The following is a 23,771-nucleotide window of genomic DNA, read 5'->3' on the forward strand; positions in this document are numbered from 1 at the left end:
CGAGGGACGGAATCGGGCATGATCGAGGACTGAAATCCAATTTGAACTAGCATGTCTCCGTGGTAGTAGTGCAGGAAAGGAAGGGACTTTGCCGCCCTTCGGGAAAAAAACGATTCCAATAAAACATTCTTAGCGGGCCATGCTATATAGGGATGGGCCCAATTTTTTTTCTCGGACAGTCTCGACTCGATTACAGGCCCAACCACATTTGGTTTGGACCTAGTATACAGGAAGTTCAGCAAGCAAGTATACTTCGGGCAAGAGAAAAGGCGGGGTGGGGGGGGGGGGTGGGGGGGTGTGGTTAGAGAGACAGAAAACGCGGATGATGACCGTATGAAAACAACATACACGGACAAAAATGGTCTTCGTCCCCATGATGGTCCAACATAAAGATGGGCCTAAACTTTAGCCTCGAAGATTACCATGATCATCAATGTCACACTAACTATTTGTATCTTTGAGCCGTCTTATAATTCAAACATAGAATGTTCATTGGAAAAAAATGGTTACCAAAACATTACGCTTTTTGTGTGGAATATGCAATAAACCGACTGGTGAATTAAAACTAAAAATATTACTGAATTTTCATGAACAGATCAGGGCGCGCAATCATCAGCAACATTATTTTTGGAGGCACGGCCCCATTCTGGACTAGTAGTTGACTATAGAGGGCGCTCACTACACTGGCGGCACATGACAAGCAGCATGAGCGGTGCCGATCCCGTGAGCTGAGAAAGTTATCGTCAGTTTCCTTATGATCCCATTTTTAGTACAGCTTAAGCATGGTTTGCCTGACTGGTTTGTTAGTTTCGGTGGCAGGTTTTGTCCTGCTATTGCTCGGCAGTCTGTTTCTCTCATACACGTTGTTTTTGCACTATTTGCATGTCAAATACAGCCACATTCCAGGACCAAAGCGATCGAGGTAGGCCAAATAAAGTAACTTTGTTATGGTGGAGGGGGGAGGGGGGGGGGGGTGTTGCCCAATTTCTGTTAAAAATCTGTTATGCTGCAGTCTGACACCACTTCACTGGTTGTGTACAAAGTCTATGGAGAGTCGAGAAAATTTTCCAAGTAGCCTAGGCCTCTTTCCTAGCCCAGGACCTGACTCCCTTTCCTCCCTACATTACGGAGGGAGTCCAGGATATGAAGTGCTCAATACCGGGCGAAAAATTTTATGACCAATATTTTCAATATTTTTACCTTATTCGACCTTAATCAGGAAAATAAACTCTAAAGCAACATTAAACTTGTACGTTGTTGTAGACTATTTTCATCAGTTTCCCACTGCCGAGTCTAGTCGTACATGCATGACGTACGTCCGTGGCGTGCAGCGTGTACGCGCAGTGCGCACGCGCGATTTGCTTAGTAACCACTAGTCTGGTTCCCAGACCTTACAATTATTCCCGACGCTCAGATCTAAATGGAACCAGACTAAGTAACCACCCTCAAACGCATGCGCACTAACTTGTAAGCGCGGTCGCCTATCCAATGACTGGGCATGTTTTAGCGACCGTGACCAGAAACATGTTTCGGCTTTGGTCATTGGTGGAGTGTTTTCATGACTTCGGTTGGCTGGAGTGACGTCACTGCACGTTCCCACCAAAACCAACCAAGGAGGGCGCTAGCGTGTGCGCTTTCGTACGACGCGGTACGGTGATGAGAAACTGATGAAAAGAGTCTACAAACACGTACAAGTTTAACGTTGCTTTAGAGTTTATTTTCCTGATTAACGTCGGTCAGCATCACATATGGAATTCCTGAACCCCCGGCCAATAGATAAGGACACATAGAGTATGTAGGCGTGAAATAAGCTTCTATAACGAGGTACAACATAACAAAATTCTGGTCAAAATTTTGGGTGGTCTTAGAATTGTCATCCTGGACGTCAGTCGTAATGCAATGAAGACTTCGTCCAACCTGGGCTAGCCTATTTCCTAACAACAAAATTTGAAATGTTTCTCAGTCTTCAGTCTTCAGTAATTTACTTCCTATAGCAGCTCTCTGAGCTAAACTGGAAGGGTGACTGTGACCTCACTGTCGGTGCGGTGCAAACAAATATGGTGCTGTACATCAAAACTTAGGTGCGAGTAAAAAAAAATCATGCAGACTGGTTCTGGCCGGTGGCGACATAGCACTGATAGTGATGGTGTTTAGTGCTATGGGCTTGAAGGCACAGATTCATGTCTTAATTCTTGCAATGACTAGACCTTCAAAGAAAAAAGTGGTGTCAGGTTGCAACATTTTTTTTCTACTAGGGCCTACTAGGTTATAACCTTTATTATAGGACTGACAAATTTCCGGGGGGGGGGGGGGGGGGAGAGGGTGTACTTCCAAAGCAGTTTGACGGTAGACTTGCCTAGTAGGATATGCACCATGTTGATCACGCATTGCGAGACGCGGGTGCATTTTGGAATGACCACATGATGACTTGGAAGTGGCAAAGATTTCCATTGACGATGAGTACACAGCAACGTGTGTAAAATTGCCCTGTCGGCAAGATGGCGTATATATTACCAGGAAACACCTTGCTAGAAATATTGTGCCCCCCCCCCAGTCCCCCCCCCCCCCCCGCCCCCAATATTCTAGAAGTTGGGAGGGGGATGAGTGGCAGGGGGGGGGATTTTTTTGATGGGAGGGTGTGTGCCAACCCCTCCTCCCCCCCCCCCCCCCCCCAATCGTCATCTCCCCATGTCATTATTGGATGGATATTACAAGATTTGGAGCAGTAATACTGCAACTGTACTACTGGGACCACAAGTGATGTGACTAGACGAGGCTTATGATGCTGTGGACATTGATGAATATCAACAAAAACTTCGAAAGCTCGCAAAAGTCCTACTTTTATCCTGATGTTGTCCTCCAAATTCCTACATTTGTCCTGTTTTATATTTTTTTAAATTTCAATCCTACTGTTCGCCCACTTAACCAACGCAATATTTAATTGCCAAGAAAAAAAAACCACCCAAAACCCAAAACATCTGTCATTTTCCCCCACAGATGGCTGTGGGCGCCAGAATAAAATTTGCATTCTAGTAATCTGACTCGATTTATGGGCTGACCATTATGTATTCAGGGCCCAGGCTCCATAAATTGGGCTTAGATAATATTTAATAGACTGTCCATTTGTAGGTGGGGCAGTATGTCAGCCGATGAATACTACTCATCAGTTGCTTTGTGTTGCCATTCAGCACCCTAGACTCAAGGTCTGACAACTAAAATTAGACTGAAGGAATATGTTGTAAATGCAAATTTTTCCACGTTTTTCAATAGATGGCAATAAGGCTTAGTTACAGGGGCAGTCTGGTACATGTACCAGTTCATTGGGTATAAGAGCCCCATCTTTGGGGCTAATCAAGCCCACGGGAACGGGGGGTGCTGTGGGTGCTGCAGCACCCCCAACTATTTGGATTGGGGTGCTGGAAATTGCTTCAGCACCCCCTACTCCCGGGCAAAAATGTGTTCCAGCAGCTAAGTAGGGTGCTTCGAAAGTCTAGTACAAACACTGTAAAATATCAAGAGGAGGTATTTTCTAAATCTTCAGGCAGTGCAGGAAGGTATCTAAAATCATGACATGTCTATGATACTTCCGCCATGATGGAAGCTTTGACCCGAAAGCAATAACCTCGGCCATGACGATGGTGGCAAAGTTGAATATATGCTTGCCAGGATTTTTTCATTCAATCTTTCAGTGGGGCAAATGTTCAAACCTTTCCCCTGAAGGTTTTTCTTGTCATTTGAAAGTTTCATTGATGTTGCAGGCATTCTGTACTCAACATTTACAAATGGCAAGGTTAATTGAAACCAGTCATGCTTTACGCCAATTCCAGTGTAGTTTCGTTTTAACAGAAACAAATTACCCTCTTACCCTCTGCAAGTTTTTCTTCATAGAAACTCTGTAGACTGATAAATCATTGCCTATAGCCCCAAACTTGCTATCTACCGATCATAAACATAAAGATACATTTGGTCTTTCAGTCTTTTATATTTGCCATTCCCTATAACAAACAAATAACACTGCAAATATATTGAATGCTACATCGTTTGGTGAGTCAGAAGTATGTGAATATTTTCGAAGATACTAATTTCCTTTCCAATTTGTAATTCTTATTAATATGAAATATGATAGTGCATGTTGTCTCGATAAGATCGATAAGATTGTTTTACAGCTGTTTTATCACTCACCTGGAGTCTAAGCATAGCTGTATCAAGTTACTTGAACAGTCCCTAACAGTCAATCCTGCTTTATATACATGTAGGCTGGGAATTCTGAACTGGTGAAAACAATCAACTTGATTGATTTTGACTGAAAGAACTACTTGGCACAGAATGTTTGCATCTAGGAGGGTTAGACATTAGATGAGTAATATGAGCAAAACCCTCTTTTAAAACCTGTCTTCAGACTTTGTGACTTTTCTTTAAATTTTCAACCAGTCAGAAAGATTGGCTGGGGTTAAAATGGTTACAACTGCCCAAAAAAGTGTAATTTTTTTTCCTGGGTTATTATTAGCTGTCTACTTTTCTTTGCTAGCTTTTATTGGGGCAACTTGGCAGAAATGGCACAAGCGATTGCTGACAAGAAGTTGATAGATGACCTCTTGTTTGAGTGGTAAGTGAAGTCCTTGGATTTTAAATTGCGGATTTTTAGTTCTTGATTCCTTGCAAACCTAGCAAACCTAGAACATTTGTCCTCGGATTTATGACGATAAATCCTTGGTTAGGCCAATTAAACAATGTTGTTGCATTTCTGGTACTATGTCCAAAAAGGAATAGTTGGTAGGTAGGGTTTTATTTGTTTTTATATAAATTGAAACTTGTATTTGGTAAACCAAACTAAACAATAAAAGTACTGAAAAATGTAGCTTAGACTTGAAATGGATACGCAACAACTCTCTTAGTATGCATAAATTGCATAAATTGCATAAAGTTCAGAAAAGACGTTTTGAGCACCATGAGCACAGACCAGTTCAGTTGGGAGATTTTGGCTAAGGCCTGTCTAGACGCCGTGCCACTGTGGCGTTGAACTTAATTAAAATGAGTACAGCAACAGTTTGTCTACAGCACAGCAGTTGCTCTTAACACCAAACTTTATAGTCCCACCTTAACCCTAACCCCCTAGGTCCTTGTTGCTTACAACCATCCTCAATCCTCCAAAATCCTCCAAAATTTTTCAACTCCGCCTAAATTTTTCAAAATTGTCAGACAGTCCTGCCTCAAAATGCATTCATCCTCAATCCTCCAAAATCCTCCTCATCCCAAAACTTTGCACTCGTGTTTAAATGAAGGATAACCAACGCCAAATCCTTCAAAATCATCAGACAGTCCTGCCTCAAAATGCATTCATCCTCAATCCTCCAAAATCCTCTTGTGCTTCATTCACCATTCATCCTCAATCCTCCAAAATCCTCATGTGCTTCAATCACCATTCATCCTCAATCCTCCAGAATCCTCATTTGATTCAATCACCATTCATCCTCAATCCTCTAGAATCCTCCAAAACCGCCAGGAGGATTTTGGAGGAGTGAGGTGGGTTAGGGTTAATGCATCTTGAGTAACTGGTCAGGTTCAAGTAGTTCAGTGAACTTTCAACTCGATCAAATATTCGGCCAATTTCACCCCCATGATGCAGATACAAGAGTGGGCATTGTGAGCATGCGCATTCCTAAAATGGTTGCCCCAAATTCAAATTGAATTGAGTTTCGCTTGGCAATGGCACAGCGTTTAGAACAATGCCATGCCACTGCCATTTTGGATGGACGATAGCGCGACAACCCAATTGCCAAAGGATAGAGATTGGCAGAACTCATTTTGCCGAGCCAAATGGGTCTAAATGCCGTGCTAGCGCCGTGCGAAATTGACAAAGTCAAAATTTATTGAGTTCAGCACGGCAGTAGCACGGCGTCTAGTACGGGCCTATACTATTCCCTCTGAAATCCTGAATGAACTCATCTATACAGGCATGCCACTTTTCCTCAGATCCGCTGATTTCCTAATTTTGTACTTTTCACGTATGCTACATGTATTACAAATTGAAAAACACTGTACAAAGTCTTGTCACTCTTGTGTGGTTTGGAGTTTCCTCGTTTTTTCTAAATTCGCTGTTGCATGCCTGTCTCAGTATAGCTGGTGGGCTACATGTAGGTTGTAGCCCACAACACAACAAAGAAGATGTTCCAAGGGTGTGCACATGTAGATTGTTTTACGACAAACTTTATTGCAAACATCTTTAAGTGAATACAAAACAAGTTTCACTGCCTTCCCTTTTCACAAATGCAGGTCCAAAAAGTATGGCAATGTCTTTGTATTCCATATCTTGCACAATGTCAGCGTTCAGGTGTACACCCCAGAAGCTGCAAGGGTAAGTTTAAAGATTGTTCAACCATTGTATGAGATCATGACGTCTTACAGTTTGAGTACTGTTCATGTGAAGTATTAAAGAGGTAATCCCTGTGCTATTTTCTAGGTTCACCTCGAAAAATAGATTTTTTTTTTTTCAACTGCAATAAAAAAAAAGTTATTCATTTTTGAATGAGACTTCGAACGAAAAAAACAGATATTTAGTTGTTGAATTTTATTTGCACAAAATTGGAATTAATTGCTGCCAGAAAATATTAATTCGGCTCTTGCAGGGCAGGTTATTTGTGCATTAAATGAAAGTCCTTTTTCAGAGGGTTGCAGAATTAGTGGGTTTTTCGTTGGAATAAAACACACAAATTAAAAATACAATCAATTTTTTTTAAGAGCACGTACATGGTATGCATCTTTGAGACATGTACCCACGTGCATGTACATCACTGTCGTCATTCACAAGACTTGTGAATGTTATCCCCACTGCATACACAACATAGTTGAAAATAGACCCTGGTTATGAGCTAGACAGGGGCGCCACAGGGGAGGAAGGGGGGGGGGGGGACGTACTCTCTCCCCCCCCCCCTTTTAATTTGGTTATTCACAAAACTGTTGTTCTGTCAACAAAATAGTGTGTCTTTTTTTGCAATTGGGTAATTCCACAAAGTTGGGTACAGAATGTGTGACATGAGGGTGAGTTTTTCAAAATAATGTGAAGAGCACTAAAATAACTTTTTTAGGTGCTGACATATATGTAGTGTCTAAAATAATAAACCATTTTGAGACATCTTGTCAAACGTTTTATTTTTAACAGTGTTGTTTATTAACAGATGCAAAGCAAGTTTCACATGTAACATGGACACCAAACATGAGGAATCACCTTTCCCATTGTTATTTTATAGAATTGATATGCTCCAAGTATAGAATGTATTTAAAAGGGCTTGATAAGTACATTAATTAAAATCATACATTTTTTGGCTAATCGTTATGAGATTATTGAAATCAGCTGTTGTTCACTCACATGAAATGGGCAAATTATATAAATTTGGCCCTCCATACACATTTTTTCTTGTATTGTCTGTTCCAAAATGTTTGTCTACATCAAACATGTGTAAAACACAAGGAAGCAAACCCACATTCAACTTATTTTGACATGTTACCATTTCTTTTACACAAGACAGTATCCATGCAAAATAATTTTGTGGTTTCACATGTAACAATGACACCAAAATATTGGTGTCCTTTTACACGTGAAACCGATATATGGATTATAAGGTAACAAACTTTAAACTTGATAAAAAATGAGTAAAACTTTATATTAAGTACCCTCCCCTTCCCCACTCCATTCCCACTCCATTCCCACCCTCTAGTACCCATTACATAACAGTGTTGTTGGATGCATTGTTCTATGGATTAACCATTCCCAAATGGATGAATTTACTGAACATGCTGAAGCCTAAATCAATGCAAATTATGAATTTATTTCTTAGGGGAAGATTTTTTTTTATAGTTTTGTACTATTCATTCTTATGTGTTTTGTTTCTTTTGTTTGAAAAAAAATGTTGAAATATCTTAATTCAAACCAGAAAAAGAAAATCACATGATGCTCCACCCCCATTATGAGAATGGAATGGTCTGGCGGTATCCTGGCCTGTGACCAATCAATGTTGACACTTCCCCTCTTATTTTAGACTAACTTCAGTAAGAATCACCAACTTTCGAACCCCCTTCAAACAGATAAATGAAAAGGACCCCATTTTTAATAGATCAGACGTTGACCATCCAACGCAGGCAAAAGCACAGGCCAAAACACATAATCGTACCACACCGTCACATGGAAACCACGTCGTGATATTTCCATACGATGTGCAATTTCAGTTAGGGTTTCGGGACACATATTTAGCGTCATTTGTGAAAGCTTAGCCTCTTCTAGTCCGAGTAACTTGGACCCAACTTATCGCCTTTTTTAACATTTTGGACATGGTCTGGCGATAGTGGGGTCCAAGCTAATACCGCGACCTGGACAACATCATCCTGTCACTGTCCCAAACCAACATTTTCCAACAAAAAACATCAGATTTCACCTTCAAAACGGCCTCCAAATTACTAGATATGCCACCTGAAGTACAAGTAGACATCGATGATTAAGATGGTTGTACTTAAGTTTACTTACGATCCGGAAGAAAAGTGAAATTTTCCGTTCATTTCGGAGAGCTCCCCTCGCAATCTTGAACACGTTAAATTTCCGATCGTGTTTAATGTTTGAATGACGCGATTTCTTCTACATGCCCAGCGTACATTCGATGGTCCCCGTATCCCGTGTGCGATTCCGTTACCGAGCGCACGCGATGCATCGATTATGATAATGAGTCACGTTTGTAAACACATACATGTGCATTTCGAACTGTAAAAGGAAATCGGGAACCAGCTTGAACTGGTACCCGCCATAAAAGCTGCGCTAGTTCCCGACTCCCTATTATCGTTTGAAATGCACATGTGTTTACAAACGTGATCCAGTCTACTCACTATCATAATCGATGCATCCCACGCGCTCGGTAACGGAATCGCACTCGGGATACGGGGACCATCGAATGTACGCTGGGCATGTAGAAGAAATCGCGTCGTTCAAACATTAAACATGATCGGAAATTTAACGTGTTCAAGATCGCGAGGGGAGCTCTCCGAAATGAACGGAAAATTTCACTTTTCTTCCGGATCGTAAGTAAACTTAAGTACAACCATCTTAATCATCGATGTCTACTTGTACTTCAGGTGGCATATCTAGTAATTTGGAGGCCGTTTGACCGTGCATGAGCATGTTTTATGCCAAATCACGGAAATGGAATATCACATCATCACGTGGTTACCATTTTGTTTCGTATCCATTCCGTAGCTAAGGCCAAGTTCGGGCAAGGACCATTAGTCGACTAGTGGTTGATTTGTGACGTACCTTACGCCTGCGCACTGATAGCAACGTGCGAACGTCTCTAGTCAAACGCTGGTCAAAATGTCATCGCAAAACTTCTGGATCCTGGCTCTCTGCTAGCGTTATGAATGCGCGCGGCTATTGGTTACCAGCGAAGCAACCAACCTCGGTAGGCTGGGCCAAGTTCGGGCAAGGACCATTAGTCGACTAGTGGTTGATTTGTGACGTACCGTACGCCTGCGCACTAATAGCAAAGTGCGAACGTCTCTAGTCGAACGCTGGTCAAAATGTCATTGCAAAACGTCTGGATCCTGGCTCCCTGCTGTATATGAACGCGTGCGGCTATGGTTGCCAGCGAAGCAACCAACCTCAGTAGGTTGGTTCCAAATAGTCGACTAGCGTAGTTAACCATCGTCGACTAGACAGAGTTCGGGCAAGCGTTAGTCGACCAATGGTTAACTATAGTCCTTGCGCGAACTTGCCCTAGGTTCCAAATAGTCGACTAGAGTAGTCAACCATCGTCGACTAGACAGAGTTCGGGCAAGCGTTAGTCGACCAGTGGTTAACTATAGTCCTTGCGCGAACTTGCCCTATACTGCAACAATTGTTTGAGATGTTATTCATGTTTCAGCATACACAGGGAGTAGTTCTTCGGGATTACCAGGCACCGTGTTGGTAAATCTGTAATCTAACCCTTGTGTCCTCCCCGAATGTGGTATACTTCGTAACTGACATCACACCGTAACAAAATGACGCCAAAACTATTGGCACCCACGATGGAAAAGTTGCCGAAAGCACGCGGGTTTCTTCTTGCAACAAAGCAAGGGTTGCATCCGGGTACTTTGATCGCAAGACGTTCATCCAGAAAATCTATAGAGGGCGCACGCGCGATCGCATTTAATTATCACATCGTCACGTTTTTTAGTGGATGCGAAGTCAACTACCAGTGAGTAACCACGGTTGTTTTTAAAAAATCGTGATTCGTGTAGTTTTTTTCATGATTTCTGGTTGGATACGAATGGAATGCTACTGTTTCTCGTGGAAATCGTTATTTGGGTCTTCTAAATGACTCTGACATTTTACAATATGTCGGTAAATTTCGGTCTCACCTCGTAACATTGCTGACACGAAATGTTACGATGTGCGCTGAGACTTCCGTGATCGATACTTCAGAAATGCAAGACGCATGGAATAAATAACAATCAGGGAATCGTAAACGGTCTATTGGTTCAACTTTATTTGCAAAACATTATTTAAAATATACTCTTGGGAACACAGAATCGTAAATTGAAGACCGAGTATGTTTCAAGTCACAAAATATTCTTAAAATAAACATGGATACCATGATATTTTGGTGACGTAGTTTGGGTTTCGACCAATTGGAGGTCCCAAAAAATATTTTTTTCTTGTTCGCACATTCATCCTCAATAAATCGGGATCGATAAAAAATGTGATTAATTTGTCAAAAAAGAAATAACAGCACTTTGTTTTCACTGGACCACTGTCACTGATGCATTGATTGTGTATCCAACTTCGTGGAATGACCCAATTACATGACGCAAATAGGGCCTCCTAATATTAGATATAGACCATGATCATGTTATGGCCATCTTGAATTTTTCCCATTGAAATCAACTTAACCAAAGCGAAGCTGAATGGGAAAATAGTCTGGTTCCTTTTTGGACCCAAAACCCCTTATCATTCACTACTGTAATTGGATACAGGGAACATGACTGAAATGGTGGCAGCATGATAAAGGTCTGATGTCCTGTCTTGTCAGCTTTGAACAGCGAGCCAGTTGATGTTTTTAACTTTTTGTCATATGGAAACGGGTACATGCAGTCAGAAGTTGAATGGCTTTCTTTCCAGGATATCTTGGTTTTGGAGAACTTCCCCAAGTGGCAAAGAGGCTATCGGGCTCTGACACAGGTGTTTGGACAACGCTTCTTCGGCAAAAGCCTTGTGACGGAAATCGACCATGAGACATGGAAACCCATGGGTGCTCTGTTTAGTCCAGCCTTCCATCGCAAGTAAGTCTTGCGGATTGAATTGTTCCCAGCTGGCCAAGGGCAAGCCTGCACTAAAAATCTTGCTCTGTCCAAGAGTCAGGTCAAGATTTGGAAAGAGGAAAAAGAAACAATGAAGTGCGACATGATTGCTCATTCTCCCACTCGTACTTGTACTCATACTTGTTCTCGTACTCGAGTACATTGTTTCGTTCTCATACTATAGTCATCCAAATGTACTTGTACTATAAACAAGAAAAAATACCTGTACTGGTACTCATAATCATACTCGTACTCATGGTAAACTAATGGTACTCATACTCATACTCATGGGAAATGTTCTATAACACTGCCTGGTTTGCACTTTTGAATTTTGTTCCTTTTTTCATTCCTGTTGTACCAAAAGCTTAAGGTCTGTGTTTTACACTGAGTTTGTATGTTATTTTTTGGCCAGCTTTTTGAAAACGTGTATTGTCCAGTTCAATACCAGCTGTGACTTGCTCCTAGAGAGCTTGTCTAAGAAAGCTGATGGGAAGACTGAAGTCAACATGCTGGACATGTTCAACAGTGTCTCCCTAGATTGCATCACCAAGGTAGGCCAGCCTACTGGTACATGCAACAACTTTTTTAGTGTTGTCAGTCTTTTTTAAAGATATTTTAAGAAATTGTTACCATTTCAAAATTCTCCAAAAACCTTCAAAAAAAGAAGAAGAATTGGTGAGTACTCAAAACTGTTTGAGGAGGAAGTAAAGGGGAGAAAGATGAAAAAATGACTGCAAAAGGAGATCAATAAAGGCAACTGTAGTTTATATTCATGCTTTTTTTGCCTTTGGCCTGGAAGTTGAAGAAGAGATTAAAGAAAGTGTGTAAAGAAAGTTTCAGAAAGTCCAGCTGAATTTCCAAATGAACCTTTTATTGGCACCCCACACGAACATTGCATGAACCTTATATTGAGCCTAGCATGACCCTTGGATTGAGCCTCACATGAACCTCATTGAGCCTCACATGAGCCTCATTGAGTCTCACATGAACCTAATATTGAGCCTTTAACATGAACCTCATATTGAGCCTCACATGAACCTCAGATTTAGCCTCACATCAACCTCATATTGAGCCTAACTTGAACCTCATATTTAGCCTCATATGAACCTCGTACTGAGCCTCACATGAATCTCATTGAGCCTCGCATGAACCTCGTATTTAACCTCGTAGTTTCAGAAATTCCGGCTGAATTTCCAAATGAACCTCTTATTGGCACCCCACACGAACCTTACATGAACCTCATATTGAGCCTAGCATGACCCTTGTATTGAGCCTCACATGAACCTCATTGAGTCTCACATGAACCTCATATTTAGCCTCACATGAACCTCATATTGAGCCTTTAACATGAACTTCATATTGGGCCTCACATGAACCTCATATTTAGCCTCACATCAACCTCATATTTAGCCAAACATGAACCTCGTATTGAGCCTAACTTGAACCTCATATTTAGCCTCACATGGACCTTGTACTTAGCCTCACGTGAATCTCATGGAGCCTCACATGAACCTCGTATTTAGCCTCACATGAACCTCATGTCGAGCCTCACATGAACCTCATAGTAAGTCACACATGAACCTCATATTTAGCCTCACATAAGCTTCATATGCGCATGAAACTCACTGATGAATCCTGCAAATGAATAATTTGTTTCAACCACCCACGTAACAACCTACAGACGATTTCACGAAACTTTACGCATTTGTGTAGCTCCACTTTCCACTTACGCCACAATTTATTGCGTAAGTTGCGCAACATTTCACACTGCGCAACATTTTAGTTATGACACATGACACACTTTACGAAAGTATGAAGTGCGCAAGTCCACGACTTGCGCAACAGATTATGGTGTAACTTGTGCAATAATTGTTAATAGGTGGCGTACGTTGTGGTGTAGCGACTGAAAATAGATTATTTTACAAACTCATACACAAATATCTGTTGAAAGTCTTGCTACCTCGTCCAACATGTTTAGATTATTTAAAGAGGTTGTGGAATGCTGAAAGTCGTTCTGTTTTTTATATTTTTTTATTGTAGAGTAGAGTAGACCCGTATATATCATAATGACAAACTCCCATTCTTTTGTAATGTGCGTTTATATGTTTATAAACTGAAATTCATCGAGTAATTTGTTGGTCGGCGAGCGCATAATTGAAATCAACAGTCGTCGGGTTCTCCGTAAAATCAGAAAAATTGTGACGTAATAAACAGGACTCGTTCACTATGCTGCATAGGGAGTCCTGTTTATTACGTCACGATTTACTATGTTTTGTTTGCTGCCCCCAACGACGACTTTTACACAAATTGCACATTTGGGTCGAAGCAGGACCTGAAAAACAGCTCTCAAAAGTACCTTTTGTATTCATTTCATGACAGAAACAATAGTCGTTTTTATTTCATCACACCTTAGGCTACATATGCCCGAAAAATGACGGAAATGTCTTCGAGCATTCCACAACCTCTTTAAAATGGTGGGGCAGCTACGCCAAGTTTCGTGAAATTGAGCGTAAGCTTATTGTGCTTAAAATAAAAAATTGTTATGCTTAAAATTATAAAATTTGTCGCGGAAGTCCTACGCATGGCGTAAGCTATGCACTGTCTCATGAAATCAGCTGCAGATGGTTGAAATTGTTTTCCCCTTATATTCAAGTACCATGTCAAGGGATATTGATACAAATGAGGAAAGCACAGAAGACAGCATTTACTTTCTGTTTTTGTGCAGGTTGCATTTGGTCTTCATGTGAACAGACTTGATGAAGAGAACCCCCAGCTCATTGCAGATATCAGGTGTGCAGCAGAGTCAGCATTTGAAAACTTCCTCAAGCCTCTGCTATGGGTAAATGCAACACCTGTTCTATAAATCATATCCTTGGCCTGGGTCCCCTATCTTTAGGAAGTACCGAATTGATCAGATTAAAGTAATAAAATCAAGTTAAATTAGTTAAAAATCAAGTTGAATTAGTTAAAGGGAATATACAACATTTGCTTTTGCTGTTATTTTCAGAAAATGATAGATTTTCGGGGTTAGTATTTTAGAGTAAATATTATTTCACTGACTTGTTTGAAGTTTGTGTTCGTAGATGCTGGGAAAACCAAGAAAAACAATCATGTTCCTGAAGTCTGGTTCCCTGACCCCACTTTAGAGCAATAAATAGATGCTGAGGAATTGTAAGGTCAGGGAACCGGTCTAGCTGCCTTGTACCCATTCATCATGTTCATAGGTGAGTAATCGATTGCAAACAAAATCTGAACTAACCAAATATGGTAAATTGAGGGCAGTATTTGAAAAAACAACAACATTTGTTGTGATTCGTAGATGGATGCGGCATTTTTTTTTTAAATTGCAGTGCAACCCATCCAAGTCGGCTAGGGAATATCGTGAGAAGGGGAGACAGGCCGTCAACCGCATTCGCAAGATGGCGCGAGATTGCATCATGACCACCATGGAGTCCTTGAACTCCGGCCAGACGCTGGACAACAACATACTGGCTCACATACTGCAGACGTCGACGCTGAGCGACAAGAACGGCGTCATCACGGAGGTGGAGCTGGAGAAGATGGTGGATCATTTTGTCACGTTCCTGGGGGCAGGTATGGATTAGGAACGAGTGGAATCTGTACACAAGTACCTGTTTAGCAGATAAAAGGATCAGCACATAAATATAATAATAGTAATAATAAAAAAAAAAGGAAAACGTGGCGAAACATCGCTGGGGAGACAGAATTTTTCAGAGTTCAGGCCTAAAGCTCAGGATTACTGTACCTGAAACTGTGAAACTTTCAAATTCAGTTTCTACTTAAAAAAAAAGGTTGAAAATCTACCTATGCGTGGAAGCATTTGATTAATTTTAATATCGCTTTTTGTATTGTGCAGTTTATCTTAATTTATCTTGAATGTGACTCTCAGATACTTTTCAGATCTCAGATATGATTTCTTTGTTACATTGGTTGTTATACAGTGAAGCACCATGAGCGCCACTTGCGGCGGACACCGGTGCTTTATAAAGGCCATGATTGTTATTATTATTATTAAGAGACCAATTATCTGTAGCAGCTCGAGATCAGTGCAATCTGGTCTCTACCCTCACAGGTACCCATTTATACTCCAGGGTGGAGAGAGGCAATTGTCATAAAGTATCTTGCCCAAGAACACAAGCACATGTTTCCTATCGGGGTACGAACCCACGTACCAATCGCACACTTTCAAGTACCAAGTCAGACACTGTAACCACTGGACCAAAGCACTCCACAGCAATAAGCCCAAATTTTAAAGTAAAACATTATTTTGACATAATTTGTAATTGGGATTGAAATGATTTGGGGATGTTTGTTTGTGTTTTATTTCCAGGACAAGAGACCACAGCGTGTCTCATGGCGTCTACTTTGTTGGAGATTGTGCAACTTCCAGAAGTTGTATACAAGTGAGTTGTGGGGCTTTCAAAATACTTTGAGGCACTACTTCGAACCACGGTGAAGTTACTGCAAAATATTCCCCCAAAAGAGTACATTGTTGTGAAATTTCCCTCCTTCCGAAACACTGTATCTTTTTTAACCCTCCTTTGTCTAACTTAAGGGCTTTGCTGAAACTACCAAATATCCAATCATCCACAGAATATTGGAATGGCATTTTTATCAAATAGAATATTTAAAAAATTGTTAACCATCTCGAAATGATGACAATCTCCAACCCTCCCCGACCCTAGCAAGGGGTTTTGGTAGGACAACTACACATCACTACTTGTATGAGACTTAAAAATGTGCAATTAATTTCATGTGCAAAGGTTGATTTTGGAGGAATTATAAAGTTTCCTGGGGAAAAAAGTATTCTCAATGCTGGTGGCTTTTCTGTTGATAGTAAGTAGGCGTGTGAACTTCAAAAAGACAAACAATAATCAAAATTTGCATATGTGAAGAAAAATATTCCAGCTGTCTTCAAGAGCTATATTTTTGTATTGTAATACACTCAGAATGAAGACAGAAGCAGACGCTGTGATTGGTGACAACGGATACGTTAGCTTTGAGGACTTGTCCAATCTGAAATACACTCAGGCGGTAAGATAATTTGAATATATAACAGGATAATCAAGTGAAAGTTACTGAAATATATTTTTGGTAGCCATAATATTCGTCCTCTTCCCACCACAACCCTTTACAATAATATCTGCTGCAGTGTGTACACGCAAAGGTTTTGCAGTACTCAGAACAGATGAGGATAAAAACACAAAGAGCAAGGCCGGAAATATCTGTCTGCGACCCGCTCGCAGCGAGCGAGGCCGGAAATATCAGGGTGTGCTACCCACATATGACGGCCTGAACCCGACTGGCATCGAGGTTCATGAAAAAAACAATCCCGCGCCTGGGTCCGGTCACTGTCGAAATAATCCTGGCATGAATTGGTTACTGGTCCTGTTACAGTACAGATATGCACTCAGATGTGTGAAATTCGACCTTTACTAGACTAAAAGCAACTTGAGCTGCGGGATAATTAACGAGTTACAAAAGTTAAATTCAGGATTGAGGAGATACATTTTTTAGTTAATTTATTTCTGGTAATGAAACTACAAATTCCTGAAAAACGCCCTTGGCACTATAGCTCGCAAGCCTGAAGAAAACTGTAGAGAGAAGACAATGAGAAGACATTACAGTTTTAGAGGAGGGAGGAAAACCCCAGAAGAATATTCTGGGGAAACCCACGGAATCAGGTAGGGACTGAAAACCCAATCCACATGTGGACCTGGGTGGGAATCGAACCCGGGTCACAGCGGTGGAAGGCAAGGAAAGAACCGCTGTGCTAAGCCGACTTTCCGAGATACTCTTAGGTGCAGAAAAACAGACATTAATATGCATTGCAGGGAAGCATGTAGCCTTTCACCAACGCCATCGTGGCTTAACTTGCCCGCATTCGCAACTCCACCGCTCTAAGCCACGAAGGCCTGGGCGAAAGGCTAGGAAGCATGCAGCTAACAAAGAGTTAACGCCGTGAAAGTTAATGTAACTGATGGTGATCAATCAGTGCGCAGTGACGTCACTGTTCACCAGTAAATTCCCCCGACCCTTACATCCCAGAGCCTTCAAGAAGCAAACCAAGATGTTTTGGAAGATTTTGTAAGACTGAGGAGAGTAGAGCCTAGAAACTATCACTTTACATCTGATTTACTACTGCTTGATAGTTAATGTCCTAAGAATTTGCTAATGGAGGAGTGTTTGCAAAACCTTTTGATAAAAATGCTTAAGAGGTTAAGGTAAATACAATTTTTTTCTAACGCTGAGTACTGTTTCGAATGTGTTTGTTTGAGTGGTGCACTTGTACTTGTTTCATTCCAGGTTTTGAAGGAAGGTTTGCGTGTCCATCCTCCAGTGTCCAGCGTTCCCAGACAGCTGACCAAAGATGTCGTCTATAATGGTATCAAAGTACCTGCAGGCTCCCCTGTTGCGGTAGGTTTCCCTTTTTTGCTGGTCTCAGAGAGGGCCAGTCTCTAGTCTCTAGTGACTGGCCAGTCTCTAGTCTCTAGTGACTGGCCAGTCTCTAGTCTCTAGTGACTGGCCAGTCTCTAGTCTCTAGTGACTGGCCAGTCTCTAGTCTCTAGTGACTGGTCCACTCACTGACTATCACTTCACTTAGACTGGTTACTCATCTCATTGATTGTCCCTTGTGACTAACGCTGGTCAGTGAGCAGCTGTATGAGATGTGCCTGTTCATGTATGTCATGTAGCATCTACACCGTATTAATCTGGTGCTGCTTATTTGATGTGCTGTTGTGATTCATGTACAGTGGAACGTCGCTACACCGAACACCGCTATACCGAACATTCGGCTATACCAAACTTCGTCCTTTGCTCCCGATTTTTGTGTACAAACCTTACCAAACATTTTTGTTAAAAAAGTCAACAGAAGAGTGACAAGTGGCTATTGCACTCAACCAAAAAAGAAAGCCCCCTCTTCCAATACTTTTTTGTCTAACTCAAAAACTACTGAGCACCTCTCGCTCAAATAACGACTAATCAGTACGGAAATTCCTTAGCAATCCAGCCATACTCTTTACTTGGCCTAAAACAGTGATAATGTGTACGAATTTATGCAAGTTATGACAAATGATACCGAAAACAGTTGCACTTTTGTATACGTGCAAGTTGTGGTTCACACTCGCCTTGCACATATACAAAAGTGCAAATTCTTTTTGGTACCATTTGTCATAAATTGCATAATTTTGTACACATTATCACTGTTTGGGCCAAACAAAGAGTATGGCTGGATTGCTAAGGAATTTCTGTACTGATCAGTTGTAATTTGAGCAAGATGTGCCCAGTAGTTTTTGAGTTAGACAAAAATGTATTAAGGGGGGACTTTCTTTTTTGATTGAGTGTATTTCCCCAAGGAATAGAAGGGGAGAGGCACCCATTGCTGTAGGTAGTAAGCCCAAAGACTGAGTAATTACATAATTCAGGGCTAGTCGGGATTAGCGTGTGAATGGCTGATAGCTCCGCTTGGTATTCTGGCTTGAATATTACACGTTTGCCTTACAAGTGATATTGTCCCCAATTTGTGTAACAGTGTTGTAATATATACATGTGATCAAAATACAAACTTAACATGAACTGAGAAATGTGTCCATTCCAATACACTAGAAAAGCATGGTGCTAGCTGCATGGCAACTCTAATGATATCTTTTGTTGAAGCGTTAGCTTTCTGTTGACATTATTACTCTAGGTGAGCATGATCAACATGGCCAGGCAGGAGGAGTATTTTGAAAAGCCGGAGGAATTCATACCAAGTCGATTTTTGAATGACGAAAGGTAACAACTTAGGCTGAGAATATTGGCTTCAAAAGGATTTGTTTTTATTCATCGGTATATTGGGAAAGGCATTTAGGGCACTATGATGCTTGTGGGAGGCTTCTTGGGACTATTCCAATTGGTCATTAACCCGTCATGTGGTTGGTTTTAAACTGCCATTTTAACACCGGTTGTGAGACATGCACAGTACGCACCTTGCACGCTGGCCACAGCTGAGTGCTTTTTAACCACAGATATGATCTCCGTATAATGAGATGATGAGCAACCATGCACAATCTTCACCATAGAAGTGGCCTGAACGTTGAGTTAAATAGTAAAACAAAACCGCTGAGCAGTTTGCCAACATTTTGACGTTTTATGGTTTTTGATCGGATAAGGTAGATATGAATTGGGAATGATTGTGTAATGAAGCAGAAACTTTATAAACGTGATGGGAAAACTGGTTGCTGATGATGGCCCTCGCCTTCGACCTTCGGAGATTTATGCGAAGACTCACTTTATTCATTGGCATTTATAGGAATTGTTTTCTCACAAGAGATGTTACTTTATGTACAAATGTTCTGTTAGCCATAATAGGTTGTTGCAATCTGCTTAAATTACCATCTACAATGACCGCAAGTATATAAAATATAAAGGTTGAGAACTCTTTGTCAATTCTGCTAGGATCGTGAATTTAGGACTCCGAACTTCAAAAAATTCATGTTTCAATTGACATTTTCCCGTTCTTTTCTTCATTAGTTTCAAATATGTGCACATCCCCTTTTCTCTGGGTCCAAGAAAATGCATCGGGCAGCAGTTTGCAATGGTGAGTGCTTGACATAATGACTCTTCAGTGACTGAGAAGGGCCATCTTTGAATTTAGAAGATTGAAATGAAATAGGTTAGCTCAGGGTCCGTCCGTTATATTCTAGACGTAAAAAGGGCGGGGGGGGGGGGGGGGAGCAGTGGTGCTGGTCTGAGTATCATCCATAAGTAAGCTTTTCAACAATATTTTTTTGTCAGATACTTTTTGGATAGCTATAAATGATCTACTTTAATATAGTCCAGTCCTCACAAGTCATTCATTTTGCATTGAACCCCCCCCCCCCCCCCCCGATAAGATTTGAAGGTTTGCATGGTGAAGGGTAATAATAAGGTAAGTTGTTGCGGTAGCACCACGTGGCAAAATCTCTTTTGTGAGTATGTGTGGTTCTGAAAGAACTGGAGGGTACTCAATGTTTTGGACAGTATGCTCTGCCCCTTGTCACGAGAATGAGGGATTCAAAGGGGGAAGTGGGGCCTGGAAGCAATGAAGCGTGAGAGGGATGCAAACCCAGGGTCCTCATGCAGGCCGTGGGATGCAAGCGGTCAAGCGTAAGAAGGATGCAAACTGAGGGTGCTCAATCCCTCAGTCTCCTGTTGACGGGCAGAGCATACTGTTCGAAACCTTGAGTACCCTTCAGTTCTTTTCAGAACCACACATACAAAAGAGATTTTGCCACATCATGCTACCGCAATAACTTACCTTAGGATATTGTTGTGAACTTACTTGTGATTGACTTATTTGATTTATGGGTTAATCTGTTATCGACTTGTTTGCAACTCTGGCCAATAAATATTGTAACCAAAAGTAACACATAGACTTCACTAGCAGAGCTAAGTCCGGTTCATACTGAACGCGAAATTGAACACGACCATGAAGTTGAGATGCCATGGCAAGTTTTCTTGCTGCAAATTCGCAACAGTTGAACACATTTCAACTTCGAATTTAGTAGCTAATGTTTCAAAATGTCAAACTCGCTTCGTTTTTGCATTGGCGTAAAGACGCTGAACTTAAGTACAGTAAAGGGGACGAACCTGTGTTCACAGGAACGGAGTGCCCATCTCTCTTTCGTTAGCGATTGGGCCAGACTCATATATGCTGCTGTTGGGGGGATCGCCACACCACCTCCACAGCGAGTCTATAATTACCTTCCTAGCATTGAATAATGCCGGTACCCATTTAACACCTGGGTTGAGAGGAGTAATTGCGGTAAAGCACCCTACTCAAGGGCACAACACACATGGCCATGGCAGGGCTCGAACCCACAACCTCACGATCATGAATCCTGTGCTCCACCGCTAGACCACACGTGCCCACCAATAAAGACGGTGAAGTATATGGCATATTTCATTTTCAAACATTGTCAATAACTCTTCCCACTCCACCTGTGACAGATTGAGGCTCGCGTCATCATGGCCAAACTGATGAAGTATTTCCACTTTGAGCTGGTACCCGGTCAGTCTTTGCACTTCGTTAAGATGGTAACCTGCAAACCCAAGGACGGCTGCTTGGTGTACATCAAGCCTGTCGTTCCTCTCAACCATGTGACTTCATAAATCGGGCGGTCCGAGAAACTTCAACCAGCAGAATTGATTCCTCAGGAAATTTCATTCTAACTGGGGTGCAGGGTGGCCACTTATCAAATTTGAAAATCCAAGATGACCACAGAAAAATTCCCAAGATTTCCCAAGATATCTTTACTCATAGAAATAGCAGCACAGACCCTATTTGTATGTGAATATGGCTCACAAAGTGCTTCAATTAACATTTTTGTCTGTTCTCAATATGCAAAAAAATGCCAAGGCTCAGCGAAATGTTCCCAAGCCCTGGCCTAAATTCCCAAGATCTTGGGAAAAATCCCAAGGAGTGGCCACGCTGCTGGGGCAACATAAGCGCATGTTACTCATTGCTTGCTGTGTTGCCACTAAATTTGAGGCAACAATGAATACACAGTGATTTTGATGTCATGTGTCATGAAGCTCTGATCATACGAGGGAACAAAATTAGATCTCAGATATTGTACGTGGCAACTTGTACCAAAGAATGGCAGACAAACTGCAACGTGAGTAACCATAACTGACTTACCAAAATATGTCTCTCTGGAAGCTTTGTGATTGATTATTTATAATAATTGTAATGGCAGAATATGACTTACACCCTAATGATGTAAAAGGCACTTACAAGATTTTTCCGTCAGCACACAGAGGAAAACTTTCAAATGCAAGGCATTTAAAATTTTCCATATCCTTTTTGTGTTACGTGAGTTACCCATAAAAACTTATTGCCGAGTGAAAAGAACTTTTTATGTTGGCCTTTTGTTGTAGTTTTTTCAATTAATTTCAAGGGATCTTCAGTGAGAAAAATCCACCATAATTTAACTTTATAGACTAACAGCACAGAGTTGACGGAAGACGTTTGGAGGGGCCAAAAGTAACGCAAGTTGTCATGGAATTACCCCTATACAGCATGCCAAGGTTTGAGTTTTGGCTAAGAAATAGGGGTGCATGGCCTCTTGAAATCACCAGGACCCCTTACTGACGTCAGGGGGATGGCTGTTCTGTTTCCATAGCAACTGGCAGCATACTGCTATAGTCATGTTTAAACCAAACCACACCCATCTGGAATAGACTAACCCAGGGAACAAAATTAGAAGTCATTTCAGACTAAAAACATGCTTGTGTGCATATAGTAAGGTTCTACAAAGCCAGGCGTGTGTGTATTTGCGAATCCACGCATACTTGTTCTGCAACTGTGGGGATGTATACGTTTTGTCCCGTAGTACTATGGGGACCAAGATGCTGTGGGGACAGCAGAAAGTCCCCATAACTGAGTCCTACATGTAAGTTGCTTAGCAATAAGAAAATTCCCAGAACGCGGTCCAATAAGAGTGCGTGCATACCACCTGTGTCTGAGCATTCCAATTTAGGTGTGGATTAGTCTGCACACCCTGTATGAAATAGAAATTGGAAATTTTGAAACTCTGTGATGGATTGGCAATAACCATTTTCTTTATTCAATGTGTCATATGTTGACATACTAGATGTAAAGTTACTGAAACAAATGCATCCATGTTGCATTCCGTTATCTGAAATCTTTGTATTTTTATAAATTGTGTATTAGGCCATATTCTTAGCAGCAAGTCTTTATGAGTTAACAGATTATATTTAAATTTTGGTTATTTTAATCCGGGACAGACCAAATCATCAAAATGTATAAACGTATTAATTATTAGAAATGGATGTCTTTTACATGTGCATACAATTTATTTTTTGTTAAAATGTTTGACATTATGAATGGGTTAAAGGGAATGTACATCATTAATTTGCTTTTGCTGTAATTTTCAGAAATGGATGGAATTGGGGAGTTGGAAATATATAGCAAATATAGTTACACTGACTTGTTTTAGGTTTTGGGTTCGAAAATGCTATAAAAACCAAGAAAAACAATCATTTTCCTGTAGTCTGGTTCCCTGACTCCATTTAAGAAAAGACAGAGCAGTTTACATATATTGGGGAATTGTAAGGTCAGGGAACCAGTCTAGCTGGCTCGTACCCGTTCATAGGTTTGAAATCGATTGCAAACAAGTGCGATGGTCAATTGGGGCCAGTATTTGCAAAAAAAACCCCATTTTTTTCCAACGCTGATCGGCCGATCAGCGTTGGAAATTGATACAAAAATACCACTTTTCTTGAAAATGACAGTATACCAGGTGCCATGATTTTACAGTATGCTTTACACTGTCATTCACTAACAGTCCAGCAAGGTATTTCAAAATGATTTGGTAGTTTTATTTTTTGATGTTTGCAAAAGTTGTATTTTCCCTTTAAATGGTGAACTAAATTGAAAAAAAATC

The 23,771-nt window shown here is 41.1% G+C and overlaps 1 protein-coding gene across 1 annotated transcript; it reads left to right on the top strand.

The window, feature by feature from the left end:
* The first annotated feature begins 676 nt into the window (after positions 1 to 676).
* On the top strand, positions 677 to 23,273 carry LOC119745860 (cholesterol 24-hydroxylase-like). Its single transcript, XM_038222494.1, has 13 exons — positions 677 to 922; positions 4,529 to 4,606; positions 6,274 to 6,355; positions 11,141 to 11,301; positions 11,732 to 11,870; positions 14,045 to 14,158; positions 14,670 to 14,913; positions 15,671 to 15,743; positions 16,290 to 16,374; positions 17,647 to 17,757; positions 19,031 to 19,116; positions 19,855 to 19,921; positions 21,313 to 23,273. Exons 1-13 carry the CDS (start codon positions 783 to 785, stop codon positions 21,472 to 21,474), a joined length of 1,542 nt encoding a protein of 513 aa, XP_038078422.1. The 5' UTR covers positions 677 to 782; the 3' UTR covers positions 21,475 to 23,273.
* The last annotated feature ends 498 nt before the right edge of the window (positions 23,274 to 23,771 follow it).

The sequence above is a fragment of the Patiria miniata genome, unplaced genomic scaffold (genome assembly GCF_015706575.1).
Source record: "Patiria miniata isolate m_02_andy unplaced genomic scaffold, ASM1570657v1 HiC_scaffold_7, whole genome shotgun sequence".
Classification (NCBI taxonomy): Eukaryota; Metazoa; Echinodermata; class Asteroidea; order Valvatida; family Asterinidae; genus Patiria; species Patiria miniata.

Coding starts and splice junctions, on each gene's coding strand:
- LOC119745860 (XM_038222494.1), top strand. CDS start 783: ATGGTTTGCCTGACTGGTTTGTTAGTTTCGGTGGCAGGTTTTGTCCTG. Junction 14,159..14,669: donor TCCTCAAGCCTCTGCTATGG/GTAAATGCAACA, acceptor TTTAAATTGCAG/TGCAACCCATCCAAGTCGGC. Junction 14,914..15,670: donor TGTCACGTTCCTGGGGGCAG/GTATGGATTAGG, acceptor TTTTATTTCCAG/GACAAGAGACCACAGCGTGT.